The sequence below is a fragment of the Haemaphysalis longicornis genome, unplaced genomic scaffold, assembly GCF_048455015.1.
Source record: "Haemaphysalis longicornis isolate Haplotype H1 unplaced genomic scaffold, Haemaphysalis longicornis Haplotype H1 scaffold_1, whole genome shotgun sequence".
Taxonomy (NCBI): Eukaryota; Metazoa; Arthropoda; class Arachnida; order Ixodida; family Ixodidae; genus Haemaphysalis; species Haemaphysalis longicornis.
The window spans coordinates 228,493,830-228,508,710 of NW_027526203.1; the positions used below are offsets into that span (position 1 = coordinate 228,493,830).

General features: G+C 48.5%; 1 protein-coding gene across 2 annotated transcripts in view; it reads right to left on the minus strand.

The window, feature by feature from the left end:
* Positions 1–14,881, minus strand: part of LOC144168610 (nose resistant to fluoxetine protein 6-like) — a 107,951-nt gene that overhangs the window by 40,631 nt on the left and 52,439 nt on the right. For both annotated transcript variants that reach the window (XM_077697567.1, XM_077697559.1), the window contains 2 exons: positions 12,578–12,700; positions 734–854 (listed from right to left, as the gene is read on the minus strand). In XM_077697567.1, the coding sequence (XP_077553693.1) occupies positions 734–854; positions 12,578–12,700 (244 nt within the window). The remainder of the gene's footprint in view (positions 1–733; positions 855–12,577; positions 12,701–14,881) is intronic.

Here is a 14,881-nt window from a genome sequence, read left to right on the forward strand (position 1 = left end):
ATTCAAACGTTTAGACTCCGTCGCCATTGTCAGGGCAGTCTCTCGGCCATGGGCCGTGAGGAATATGACAAGCCGATGGCTAGTTCTATATACGGTAAAAAGAATGCACTACAGACTCATAACATAAACTACGTGTGTACTGCATATGCGCCCTTCCCATTCACATGGTACAACATAAACAGTTGCAGTGCTGCTAGGCGTAATCTCTTGCCTCCGTTACAAATGGCGGAAAAAATCTGTTTAGAAAATGAAGTACTAATGCCAAGGCTCAAAATTGTAAGCAAGAAAAAATGTGTTGTGGGATGTAGAATTCGGTGTAAAGGTATTTCTTATGGGTAGCATGATTAAGTTCAAGTACATTGTTTTAAAAAAGACCGAAGGAAAGGCAACGCAGAACACATAGCGTAGCAGAAGTTGTAAAATACCCGCAGGAATGCTGATCCGATCAGTGCCAGCAAAGTCGCTCTATTGACTGTTCGAAACATGCAAGGCCATTTTCGTATGTCACGGCGACGAAGAATCAGCAGGTTACCGTGGCGTGTGCAGGAATAACTAGCGCGTTTAGAAACAGACAACCGAGCGACCACTGATCTTACGAACAGATTACTTCTATATATTCGACAAGACATGTTATGGAGTTAAAATTGTTCTGTTTAAATCAAGATAAGGAAGAGAGCACATTTCGGAAGCAAAAATTTAATTTTGTCTTCACCAATAAAGGCCGGCTGCTTACCTTAGAAGGGTTGAGCTTGTTGAATCCTTCCGACAGGAAGAAAACGATGCAGCCGGAGAAATAACAGACAAGATGGTAGAACGGCAAGATGTAATACTCATCCGTCTCTTGGATGAAAATACTGCGCATGCAATAAAAATAAAGCAAAGTTTTTGTTTATTTGCCACAACCATGATTCAGATGTTTACCAATACGATTGTTTTACCACTGTGTTTTTTCCCGTAGCCACAGCTGCGAGAATGTTGCTACGCAAATAACATCAACAAAGTCGGTGTCAAGTCGCGAGTGGCCAAGGGGGGATTCTGATTTTTTTGTTTTTCGTGAAACGGCAGCCGTCGTTTTCAGCCGGATGTATAGTCGCCATAAATGGATTCATCTTCCCCATGGTCCTCGTTCCCGGCCCGGCAGGAACACAATAGTTTGCATACGTTTCAAATGAAGTGCATTAAAATGAGACGGCACGAGTAAACGCACTCACGTTGCATCGTCCGTCGTGCCATTTCAGCCAGACACGCTTCACTTGAAATATTCGCGGAGTCTCTTTTTCTCTGCCAAGAATTAATGGGGAAGCAAGGAAAGCCGCTATTTCTGACGGGTATACGTCAGTCTTAAAGCGACGGCCGCAGCTTTTGATAATATGCAGAAGGCACCGAGGGCATCCGATTCACAACCCAACTAAAAACTCCAGTAATCGGGGTGCGGCATGGTAAAAGGAAGCACGTGAATTACCTTCCTACGCAAACGTGCAAGAAACGGTAACGAAATATTGGTGGGACATACCATAGGCAAATACCGCCTGAAATACCTGGGAGAAGTGCATTTTCACTTTTTGGTTGCAAAACTAATGTTACAGGCGGTAGTAAAAAACACGGAACCACTTTTCCCCCCTGTTGCTGCTGCCATTCTCGTAGCACATCAACTGAGCGATAAAAAGGCAAATTCCTAAATACCGTCCACATCCGCTGAAACTGGCTCATTTGTCCGGAGTGCATTGTTTGGGATTCAAATTACAACCTTTTTCACCCATAATGTACAAATTATTTCCTTAAAATCCTTCAATCGTTATACACTCAGCACAGACACAAATAAATACAAGCTTTCAAAAGGCGAAACATTCCAGAACTTTCGGTTTTAAAAGCGGTCTGAGACAGCTACACTTGTGACAGAGAAACAACAGGCGTTATAGGCCTAAAGAATTTTCCATTATTACCCAGTGGAGATCCCATTTAGAGAGTGAAATCATACGATGGGTGTCATCCTTCGGCAAATTGCGCCCTTTACATAACTGCAATAATTGATCTCTCATGTGCATTATGGGCGGAGGGAACCTGTGTGTGGAATTTTGTTTTCATTTTTTTTTCAGAGGGTATACGCATTGGGCTACAATATGCGGATGAACTGGAAAAAATATTACCCAAATATAGCTATACCAAGATCCTGTTTCCTACAACTCATGTGTATGAATTGTCGGTGGACTGGCATTAGCGGCGACTCCTGAACTACACCGCATAACTTTCTCGCTTGATTGAACAACACGTCTTTATTTTTCTTGAACGGGAGCTCCTGTAAGGTAAAAAACTGACGAAGTGATTTGGTCGATTATGGTGTAGATTAATGTTGTATAACCGCCCTAACACACGAGAAAAGACGTGCGAAAGGGAACCCGAGCGCTGACGGTAAACTGGCTTTTGATAAATAAAACACACATGTATATAGTGTTCTCAAATAAAAACCACGTGACACTCAAGGGTTAGACAGCCTGCAACCACGTCAATGCAAGACGGGCTCCGAGTTTTCATTTCGTATACCGTGCAGAAGCGGCACTTCCTGCATCGTGAAAGCATGGCTTCCCGACGCTGATAAGCTGCACGCTACCTGACGCAAACTAAAACCTGCCTAACCACTGCTATTTATGGAAAATTGGTACAGATACTGATTTCCATTCTGTCTACCGTACAGAAGCTGCTGTTCCTGGACTGCGCAAAGCATCAATTAAAGACAGTGACAGGCTTCACACTGCCTAATGCAATGTAAAATTACTTAAGCACTGTTATTTACAAAACAATATGGCCCAGCTTTGATTAACAACATTTGTGCACAACAGTGTCTCGACTTAAAAATTCATGCACCCCTCCACCGTCTAACGACGACGATGGTTGAATGCGAAGCTTTCTCGTGAGGGACTCCTTGGTTGTCGTCTAGGTTTGGACATCGACTCGAGGACGGTTTTGACTTTGACTCACACGCAATGCGGACTTTTGATCGCAGCGGCTTTGACTTTACCCCTTCGCAATTTGATTGCGCACGAAGAAACCCTCGCGTTCAACTATCGTTGTTCTCAGACGGTAAGGTGCATAACTTTTTGTGACAATTTTTCAGGGGTATGAATCCCTCTCCATATCAGAATTGCTTCATTAGTGGCGGAATGGCGCATTAGGATAAACTTTGGCTTCCTAACCCGAGTGACCCAGGTTTGATTCCGACCACGGGAATCGTTTCTTTTTCTTGGGGCGCTTCCACGATCATCATCATCGTCAGAGAAAGTTTGCTTTCCTGCAGTGCGTTTTCGGTACTCACGGACGAATCAGTGAGACATAGGAAGCTTCATTTTAAAAACGCGAAGGATTGCCGGGGCTCGATTCAAGGCTGTTACAATTGCAGCCCAGGACCATACCTCAAAGCAACGAAGATCGAACGGCAGACTCTCGTTAGGAGTTGGCCAAAAGAATATTCCTAGTGTTGAAAAGAAACCAGTTAATAACGCTGGGCGCTTTCACTCACGTATCGTAAAAGAAACGGAATGGTGCAGCCGGCCAAGTCATGTGGCAGCGCCTTGCGGAGGGTGCAATTGGTATCCTCTTACTTCTAATGCAAAAAATATTTTGAGCAGCCCGGACCACAGGATTTGCGCAACTGGCTGAACGCAACAAATCAGTAAAAGTTAAGTGTAAGCGCTAGCCGTGATTGAACCTATTGAAAAGGGAGATCTGTTTTAGAGCGGCGTGTAATGATGACTTCGTTGGTTCTATTCTTGCTCAGAGTAGTAAGTATCACGTGGTTTCCCCTCTAACACTAGATGTGTGTTTTCTTTTACTAACAACAGTTGTGGGGATGGCGACTTTCACACGAACCCCTTTCTGGCTAGCTTCCCATCGCGGCCGGTGTTGCACAACGCGCCTCGCTCACGCGACGGGAACCGTACGGGAGGGCGCCAGCGACCGGAGGGTTCGTTGTCAGGGTGGAGGCGTTGACCCTTTTCCCCTCTGCCTTACCCGAGAACCAGTTCTTCCTCACCACTAGCGCCACCAAAAGGCGAGGTCTGGTGGGTCGTCGCATTACGAGAGGACACTCTCTTGTCTTGGGGATGCGGTAGCGAGCGGATGTTTCGGCGCGCCGGTCCGGACCTGGGGAACGCGCCACAATGGGATGCGTCCGGGCGAGCTGGGAGACTGCAACCTCACTCGCACGCGCAGCGCTCCGCTGCTCCGGTATGCCATCGGTTAGTCGAACCATCTCGATCTCTAGCGTTGTTTAATGCGTCGCTCACAGTGTTACCGTTATGGCCTACGATCAGTCTGCATGCAGTGGATTTGATTCGCACTTTGAAATAAATGCTGCCATTGATGTTTTGCCCTCGCCGCCTCCTGCCTTTGTCTGTCTCCGCAAACAACGGACCCGTCCGCAGCCGGCGCTCGCAAGGCATGTTTGCTGAGCGCGGATGGCTGCGGGGGTGGGAAATACGTAGTGTGTAAAATCTAGAAACACACACAGTTCATGGTCAGCGCTCGTGTTTCCTGTTTTACCTCGGTCGTCATCTATTGGCGGTGTAATGCCAGATCAAATACAAGCACGGCTTGCGGTTTAAATACCGCGTAAAATGTCGGAGTCAAACTATACGCACGTGACTTTCCTAGCTGGTTAATCGTGAAATAGCTTGCGTCATTGTAGTATTTATTTCCAATAACCTAAACTGAAGGCTCGAGAATTGAGTGTTTTACTGTCTCATAAATGGAAAGTACATTCCAGATTCCCCAATAGTTTCACTGCCTGTTGACATAAAATAATTTGCTCCCAGGAAATACAAATAGGCTAGCTATTGCAAAAAGTTACTAAAACACCAAAAGAACTAAACATGCCTGTGAAGCAAATGTTTGAATTTTTTACCCACGGGTAGTTTGGATTTTTGGGCGCAAGCTTTTAGTTCCAAGTGAACAAAATTTTATTTAATTGTACTTCAAGCCTTGTAGGCTTTGCGCTGTCAGTGACAGAGTCAACATGGCTGGGCGGCATCGTGTTAATTTCTTTAAAGCTTTTTGTACCCAAGAGAATAGAAATTTCTCCTTTTAATACAACAATGACAAGCTATTATGGAATGCAATATAAGCGATCTTATATCGCCGCCGATGACTTTCTGGTCACAATTTGAGCAGCTGCGTCTGATCGGTAGAACGCCCGCTAAAAGCTCCAAGGATAAACGTAAAGTATTAATCTTTACCCACCCAAGAAGAGTCTGCCACTACTCCGAACAAATTACGTCCCCTAGCTGCCCCTTTTGTGGACCAGCCTGCACTCTTTCCCACATGGGTTGTAGATGCCCCTCCCACCTTCTCCCCAAGCTGAATCCTTACTACTCTCCCAAGCTCTGGAGGTGCGCCCTGTCCAGCTCATGTCCGCCCTACCAGCTTCGGCTGGTGGAGCGGGCTGTATCGGCTGGCAAGGCATATGAGATCCTGGACTGAGGACTTCGCCTCCTGAAGAGTCCACGCAACTTTTTCCACAATAAAGATGCTTATCCTACTCCTCCTAAATATAAATAATATTACTACGCAGCAGTCATGTCCACTTGAACCTGCAAACTTTGTAATGACGTTTAATGGTGGAGCTCCAGGTAACATGGGCTTGCCGCCTAGCTTGGCCGAAGTCTTTGCGAGCACAACGACCGGGAGCTGGTGGTGGTGGTTGTGCCTAAAGATGTGCTGGTGACCTAGTTGAGCACACGCGATCCCTTTTCTTCTTTTTTCTGATTCAGCTCGTGCAACGTAACTGTTGGGAAACTGGCCATAAGCAGGTGTAAATCTTGCAACAGTCATGAGACTCCGGGACATAGACACCGGAAGAGTGGCCTCTCTCTGATAAAAATCTTCTTGGCTTTAATAATTTCGGTGTTTCGCGTGAGGTGGTCTACAGCGAAGATAATTCAGCACTGCCCCGTCGCTGTACAAGGAAGCGGCCCGTAGAGGGCGATGCCCACTCTATCCAAGCGGCGAGCAGGACATGCTGGAGGCTGGAGGGCACCAGTTGTTGGTTGCGGTGGAGACTTACGTCGCTTGCAGTCTTCGCGGGATCCGGCGTATTTCGCTGCGAACATGTACATTCCACGCAGGTAAAAACGAAGGCCTAGTCGTTGGTAATTGTTTAGTACCCCTCCATGCACACACTGCGCGTCTCTGTGAAAAGAGAGCACATCTACAAGAGTAAAAGACGCGGGATAACCAGCAGCCATTTCCGACCTACGGAAGAATAGTTCCACGGTATAAGAGCTGGTCGCGGACGGCAAAGCGAGGAGCTTTACGGTGCAGTGAACGGGGTGCGGCTGCCGGAGCTGATCGTGACAAAAATTCAATGATGGAGCCGATCCACGGATCTGTACGTGTTTCAACGACAATGTCGGTAATTGCACGAAAGACGAGAGGGCAATCCGCTGAAGATAAACCGCCAGTGTCAAACTCGAGAGGGGACGGAGAAGGGCGTCGGTGTCGGTGTGTATGTGGTCGGACCGGTAGGCAACTGGTATATCGTACTCTTGTAGCCGTAGCGCCCAGCGACTCAGGAACGTCTTCCAGGCCCACCAGAACCACATTTTCGGCAGCCCGGACATGGGCCGCTTTAAATAAAGTTTGATCTCTCTCTCTCTCTCTCTCTCTCTCTCTCTCTCTCTCTCTCTCTCTCTCTCTCTCTCTCTCTCTCTCAGGCGACCGGAGGGATCCACGAGAAAAGACAGGCAGGAGAGGGCGTGGTAGTCTGTCACGATGCCGAGTAGGAGGCCGTAAAGGTATGGGTTAAATTTCGCAATGGCCCAAACAGTGGTTACGCATTCCTTCGCTGTGACTGGGTAGTTAACCTCGAACTTCGTTAGGCTACGGCTGGGGTAGGCAACAACGTGCTCCTGAAACCCAGCCTTGCGCTGAGCGAGTACTGCACCGAGGCCGACACCACTAGCGTCGGTGTGAATTTCCGTGGGAGCATGCGGATCGAAATGTCGTAGTACTAGTGGCGAAGGGAAAAGATGACACAACGTAACTAAAGCGTTGTCGCAGGCAGGGTGATCTCGTTGTCGCTGGCCCGTCGGTGATCTCGTTGCTTTCGCCGAGGAGGTTCCTCAATGGAGCAATGTGGGTTGCGATGTGGGTGGTGGTATTGCGGGCGAAACGGCGGTAGTATGAACAGAGGCCAACAAAGCTGCGAATTTCTTTCAGCGTCGTCGGTTTCGGAAATTCTTCCACTGTACGACGTTTTGCTGTGTCACGGAATACAGCGTCTTCTGATACCTGGATGGCCCAATACGTTTAGCTGGCGAGCACCAACGCGCCACTTTTTTATGTTCAACTGCAATCCCGTGGTGGCGAGGCGGTTCAACGTTTGTTCGAGGCGTGTAAAATTTGCCGGGAATACAGGGATAATACTCCGATGTCGACTAAATAACACAAAAAGGCTTTCCACTGAATCCCGCGTAATATGTTTTCCATCATCCGTTCTAAGGTCGTTGGCGCATTGCAAAGTCCAAACGGCATGACGTTAAATTCAAAAGACCGCCACGTGTAACAAATGCTGTCCTGGAATGATTCACCTTTGCCATGGGTACCTGCCAATAGCCGCCCCTGAGGTCTAAAAAAGAGAACTTGGCATCTTGCAAGCAATCCAGGGCGTCATCTATATTTGAGGCAACGGATTTGCGTGTGAATTCGTTGAGGCGCGGGTATTCCACGCAGAAGCGAATGGAACCGTCCTTTTTAGCCATGAGTATGACAGAAGCGGCCCAGGGACATATCGAAGGTCGGACAACGCTGCGTTTCAGCATACGTGTTCGTCGATGACTTGCCGCTCAGTTGAAGACACGCGCTATGGTGGCTGGCTCAGTGCAACGTGTGAACCAGTGTCGATTTGATGGGCAACACTGGATGCCTAACCCCAAGTAGCTTGCTGGCAGTCGAAAGATTCGAGGTAACGGTGAAGAACGGCGGGGAGCTCGTGGCGTTGTGCCGGATCCAGGGCGTCGCCAAAAGAGCAAAGAAATGCGTCGGGGTCAGATTCCAAGCGAGGGTTAATAAAGTCCAAACGCAGGGGCGAGGATATCTCGGAAACGTCAATGACGAGATGACCTTCGACAGGCTCGAAGTGGCCTAGACATTCACCGCGAAATAAGATAACAGGGCACGTTGACGAGTTAGAAACACGAATCGTACTCCGGCTAAATGAAATGTCGAGAACGGCGAAAGGCAAAGGTAGAGATTTACGGGTAGACAAGAGAGTAGACAGCGTAAAAGAGGACGTAGCGTCGGATACACTTTCACAAGACACGGGAACAAGCCCACAGGAGAGTGGTTGAATGTCCGTATCATTAGTAGCAACCAATTTGGCAGTGAGTACGTTCAGCGGAGTTTCTTGCGATAGAAAAGATCAACTTCAGCGCGAACGCAGTGAATGTTGGCGTGATATCTAGACAGAAATTCCGAATTTAAGGCGATATCATGAGAACAGTCGGCGAAACTATGAGCATGAAAACTTGGGCTAGTTGGTTATGCATGTTGAACCACAGAGCATAAAACAAGACATAGGGCGATAGCAAGAGGGCACAGGACGCGCTGACATACAACTTGAATTTTTACGTGCGGAGTGCCTTAGGACCGCACAATGTCCGTCCGCGTCCGTGCGCATAGCATTTACAATCGCAAAAAAATCACACAGGCACCGGCAGTATTCGACTCTGCGTCTGGTAGACCACACAAAGTTAGGGCCAGACGTCTTACCCATCGGGCTACGGCCATGGGTCAGTACCCGAGAGTCAAACGGATTACTCCCTCGCCTGTTACTGTGCGGAGTACCTTGGGACCTCCAATGTCCGTCCGCGTCCATCCGTGGACACACCACCATCAAACGAAAATCAAGCGAAATTCAATTTGAGCCGTGAGTTGCAGTTTCATTTAGGGAATAATCAATGTGCAACTCACGGCTGAAATCGAAAGACGGTCGGGGCGCAAATCGGATGTCTCTCGGGGCGCAACTTGGATGTCATTTTGAGGCCTCGTTTCTCGACCCCTCACCATCATCAACGGAGTGGAGATGCTGCCAATTTTTTCTCTAACGACGCAAAATGTAAACGAAACTGAAGAAAACAAAACATCAAAACACACGAAAAAAATTCCCGCGCCTTCCCGCGAGGGGAACACGAGTAAATGCAGAGCATTGGGGGTCGTTAACGCCGCGTAAAGTCACGTTAGGGTGGGTAGTTGGGTCGTAGTTGCGTTGGTGTTGGTTTGGGATAGAGAGAGGAGAGTAAAGTCGCGTTAGGGTGGAGCGAGCGTCAACAAAGGAAGGAAGGAGCAACGCAGTGACTGAAGCACGAGCGACCGCTAGCCGCTTTATATTTGCAGCGCGCGCAGTAGAGGGAGAGCAGTACGGGGGGGGGGGGGGGGGGGGAGAGCGCGCATGCGCAAGCAGCGCGCGCCCTTCCACGCCCCACCGCGCTGCTATCACGCACCTGTTACGCCGAGACCGCGACGGAGCGAACGGGCTGGCTACGACGCATGCGCGTGCCAGCTGCTGTTGAGAAAGAGCAGGGAAGGCGGAGAGGTGCACCTGCTGCGGACGCGGAGCTGTGGACGCCGTCCGACGCAGGAAGAGGCGAGGCTAAGAAATGCTCTGCATTTAAAACCAGCATGAATAAACACAGAGCCAACCCCACAACTAACCATTATCGGCACGTGTCCTGTTAAGATCTATCTCATTCTTCGTGAGTGCAGTTGAGTCTACACTTATGCGATTCTCACCCAGGCGTTCGATCTCAGCGGCCTCTACAATTTCTCGAGTCCGCGTGTTCAACTTTATGCCGATGACGCGGCCAGCTTCAAAAAGCGGCTCGCAGCCGCATGTGTCGCAGTGGGTGGCAAGATCACCAGAGATGGCCGAGATACGTCGTCAGTGACATTCGCTAGCCCCCCCGGCGCCCGTTCTCTCTCCGCAGGTGGTTCGCCAGCTGGCGACGCTACTCACTGCGTGTGTGCCGGCTTGGACATAGATGCGAGCGGTGCCGGGCCGTCTTCTCTTCTCTGAGCATTGCGCGGGAGCTGGAGGCTTCCAGCCTTTGGCGGAAAGCGGCGTCTGACCAACCTTCGGATATCGCCGGGCGAGCTTCTTCACTGGAGGAATGCCAAGCGCCCCAAGCTGCCGTCGGAGACCTAGGAAGAGCGAGCCGTTCGGCTCGGGAAACACCGGAAGCGGGACCACAACCATAGACACAGGCAGGCTTTGGACGAAGAGCGTGATAACTGCAGCTAAATGAAAGGTTAAACAAGTGAGACCAAGACTTAATCAGACTAAGCCAAGCTTTCACTTTGCATATGCAGGTTTAGCTGGGCTAGCCCACAGTCTTTTTTTGCCTATGAAACTGCAACCACTAGTTTCCCTCAGCGAATGGGTTGGGGCGTAGACGCATGGGAGAAACTGAGCGGCGACGTGGGGAGGGTGAACGGTGATTTGAAAATGTCGACGTCGACTTGCCCGGAGTGCACAAATTCGGCGTTGAGTTCGAAGCGGAAGGAGCGTAGTAGGGTTGTGGTCGATGAGCATAGATTCTGTAGACTTCCGCAGGAGGTCGCGGGCAGCGGTGGCAGAAGCGTTCTACATGGCGTGCAACTCCAGAAACGAAATAGATCTGGTGGTTGTGGGCCGTGCGCCGTGGATATGGAGTCGGATACGCTACCAGAGGATACGGGGCCACTCGCCGCTCCGCTGTGTGTTCGAAGGTTCTTAAAGGGTCTAGCGGTGGTAGTGCGACGGCAGCAGCGTACGTTAGGGCAGCAGTAACGGGTTGTTCAACGGGCGTGGTGACAGGTAATACGACAGGCGCAGTCACAGCTGAAGAAATGGGCGCGGGCCCAGGTTGTGGTTGACGCACTGGTGGGAGCGCCTCAGCCACCTGCTCTTGAATCGCTCGTTGTACAGCCTGAGGCAACGGACAAGAAGGCTGGGCAGCACAAAGAAGCAGGGTCAGCTGGCGGGTTATCTATGCGCGCACTAATTTCTCGTTGTGGGGTAGAAGATGTGAGAGATCGGCAGACACAGCCAATGCCGAGAGTAACTCGCGTCTGGGTTCTTCTAACAAAGGGCGTTGGCGGGCGAAAACGCGCAGTTTCCGGAGCTCGTCATAGCTCTGGCACAATTTGATGATGTCGCCAATAGTCTGCAGATTTTTGCCCAGCAGCATTTGAAAGGTGCCGTCAGTGCCCATGAGGATATGCTGGACCCTCTAGCATTCTGCCATTGCAGGGTTCACTCGCTTACGCAGATCAACCACGTCCTCAATTTCACTTGTGAGCGTCTCACTCTCCCGGTGTGCCCGTGCGCGTAGCCGCTGCTGCGCCCTGAGCTAGCGAACTTCCGATCGCCCGAAGACTGTTGTGAAAGTCGGTATGAAAGAGATACAAGTCGCTATGTCAGGCTCGTGGTAGTAGAATTTGTAAGATTGAAACTGACGTCGTTCAATTTCCTCGTGTGGTGTCATACATTGTTGGTGCTTACGCATTCGTAGGATGAAAGCCAATCTTCCACATCGTGATCGTCGGTGGCGTTAAACATGGTGGTTTCACGTTGGTGGAGCGCTCCGGAGCAAAATATGGGCTCCTGCGATATAGGCGCCATTGCATTGTTGGCCCGGCGATCTCTTCTCGATTCCAGGGTGTTAGAACGTGTGGGGATATTGTGGCCTCTACCAAAATGTGATGAAGTTTAATGGTGGAGCTCTTGTCGCGTAGCTTGGGCAAAGTACTTGCGTGCACAACGAGCGGGTGGGGTTTTCCCAACCGAACACAGGTGATCCTGTTTCTTCTTTTTTTGTTATGGAGCACGCGCAGTGTAGCTGCTGGGAAAGTGGCCATAAGGAGGTGTCTAGCTTGGCAACAGTCATAAGACTCCGGGGCAAGGCTACTTAAAGTGTGTCCGCTCTCTGATGTCAATCTTCACCGCTACACGTTCAATACATTTATCTCTTGCCTAAGAAATTAGTATCAAGCTTGATGCCTTTGTAGGCTGTATGCCTACTAATTTTTTTTTGACACCCTGATTTTGGATATTGCTTGTATGAAGCTGTGAATAGCAATGTGGGTAATACTGACCCCATGTTTTTCCACGCTTCGTTTGGGAAACTATCGATCCGACACTGCCTAAAATCTGTGGTAACCTCATTGTCCGGGCACGGTAATTTTAACGCTAACACTGAATATTCCCCATCGTTACGGGTCTTTTCGACGCAAAACAAGAAAAAGGACGAGTATACCGGCCTTCGTTTACAGGTGATACTATCCCTAGTCTCCCATCTACACCCTTAAAAACTCATTTTTGTTTTATACTCGCTGCAGCTGTAGTGATGGCTCACCGCGGAAGTGTCTTTGTGGCGCACACTCTGTGTAAGCACACACACAAAAGAAAGGGCGGAATGCAACGAGAAGCCAAGCTTCAAATACCATCTACAATCTGGTGCACGCTTATAATAGAAAGTAGCTACGACCGCATTGTCCCCGTTGGTACTAGTGCTAAAAACTAGCACGAACGTAAGCGGCGAATACTTACCGTAAGGTTCTCGCAGGGACTATGACGAAGGGTGGCACATCAGTGCCAGTGATTTGCCAGGCCGCAATTCCGCAAGCCACCAAAGACATCACGCTGAATGTGGCAATCGCCCATGACTTGCGCCTGTAAAAGTGTGAATTCAAATGTGATGCCCAAGTGTTAGCAATGCTTGCACTGAGATCAATTTTACGTGCAGCACTGGAATATGGCGTAAATGTTATCAAGATAGAAGGAAATACTCTTGGATAAAAATGAAGCATGTGTATTCAAAGGTTCTCTTTGTAATTAAATTTTCCCCAATTCCCAAGAAAATTTTGTAAGTTGCTTGCTAGTTTTCACAAATGCATGTTTTATGGATACACAGATGAGAAAAAAACAACTAGTACATAATAACACAGCAAATACTGCTCGATTGTTCAAATAACTTTTGCCAGTTATCTTTGATTTCACGCATGTTTACTGCCATATGGTTCTCGGGAATGCGGGCGGGTAACGTAGTTCTCGAAATTCTCCAGTCTGATTCCAAAAAATGAAGCATTGAAACCCGCCCCAGGTATTAGGGAGAGGGTCATGAAACGGTCGCGGTGAGCTGACGTCGTGCTTTCTGGTGGCGGTTTAGGTTGGCTGGGATTATAATTTTTATTTTATGGGGTTTCGTTTTCGTTTTCTTCTGTTTTTGTAGGTTTTTACCGCCCTTGTCTGCCGAAACACCACAGTCGTTGGAGCATTTTGCTTTATGTTTAAGTTCATCGAATAAATGAAACCAATCCAATATCTTTCCTCCTTCTCCTTCTCCAAAGCTGTTTTTTTTTTCTCATAGCTGCCCCTTTCGCTTTCCCTCCGTCACGCACTCCGGCGTCTTGATCTCGCTTACGCCACACTTCCCTTCCTCTGCTCTGGCTTTTCTCGTATACGACAGTGACTGTAAGCGAAACACGTCGACGTACATAAACATCGTTTCACGATAAAAAAAAACTCGTCCTGCTCTCTTTAGAAATTCGGCCTTCCCGCTCCTGAAACGCGCATGTTCCCCGTACCTTAGCTCTCATCTCCAGGCTGGTACCCATTCCTGTGGCGCTCCCTGGCTAAACTATGCGGCAACTGGAACGGCCAGAATAAAAGAAAAAAAAAGGAATACAATGCGAGAACAAACTGCAAGACGAGCGGTAAAATAGATTGCGAAACGTTTATGCCGCCCATACGTTCACGCTATTCAATAGCAGGGTTTCCTAGAAAAGAATAAACACAGAAATCCATTACAAATGCTCTAAATATGCTACGAAAAATAACTAGAAACTCTTAAGCTTTGATTGAATAAGATACAGACATTCTTTCAAAGATTCCAACAAGTAGGTCCCTCAGTACATTGTTCAGTAAGTGAAAACGGCATGAACCTTCATTTTTTTTAATCACTGTTTTAAGCCTGGCGAAGGTGGTGCTTACATCATTAAACCGAGTAAACTGTCCGGTAAACGAACAAAGTATGCTTTAAAAAGGACCGTCCTTCCAGAATAATTTCCTACCAAAACAGGTCGAAGATATAATGAAGGCGGAAACTTTTTCTCGTACGATATTTTTTAGCCGAATCTGAGGCTCTGCTATGAGGTGCGCAGTAGGATGAGGCCACATTTAGATGGTTTGGGGATACCTAATGGGGGTGAAATATCGACCAACGGCTTTGTTGTTTTTTTTTTTGCTCCTAAGAAACAACGGCAGCTCCGACTGGGTGTCTCACCGGCTACCCCATGATTTCATAACGGCAACTTGTTAGCCTTTCAGCCACCACAGCGACAATACTGCAAATTTTATTCGATAGGTAACATTGATCGACAAACTGACATGACGAGCAAATTCCAAGCACTCATAGACAACGCATTCAAAAAATGTACACAGTTAAAGCACTGTCGACTAAAATTGCAGACAAAGCCCGCCGGGTAGCGCAGAAACGAGTTATTTGCTCAGACATGTATAATGGAGGTTTACCCCACCCGTTCTGGTCGGCCGCACTAGCCGTATGTGTTTGTTGCAACCCCGGGTCAAGCCTGATTGGCACTATACTTGTAATCGCTAAGTCTTCAGTGCTTGTTCGCCAGTTGGTGTATTGCCGTAACTCTAATGGGATGTGAAACGGTACATTAATGTATGCTCCGCACAGTAGTGGATTGCACGGCACTAAATGCACTCTGCTGAAGTGGGTCATGATATAAAGACTCATGAACGGCGCATAGAATGGAGGCTGGAACTAACGAAAGAAAACGTAAGGTTAGCTGAGGTTCATTTTGCGTCAGTGTTCATTTAGCACTC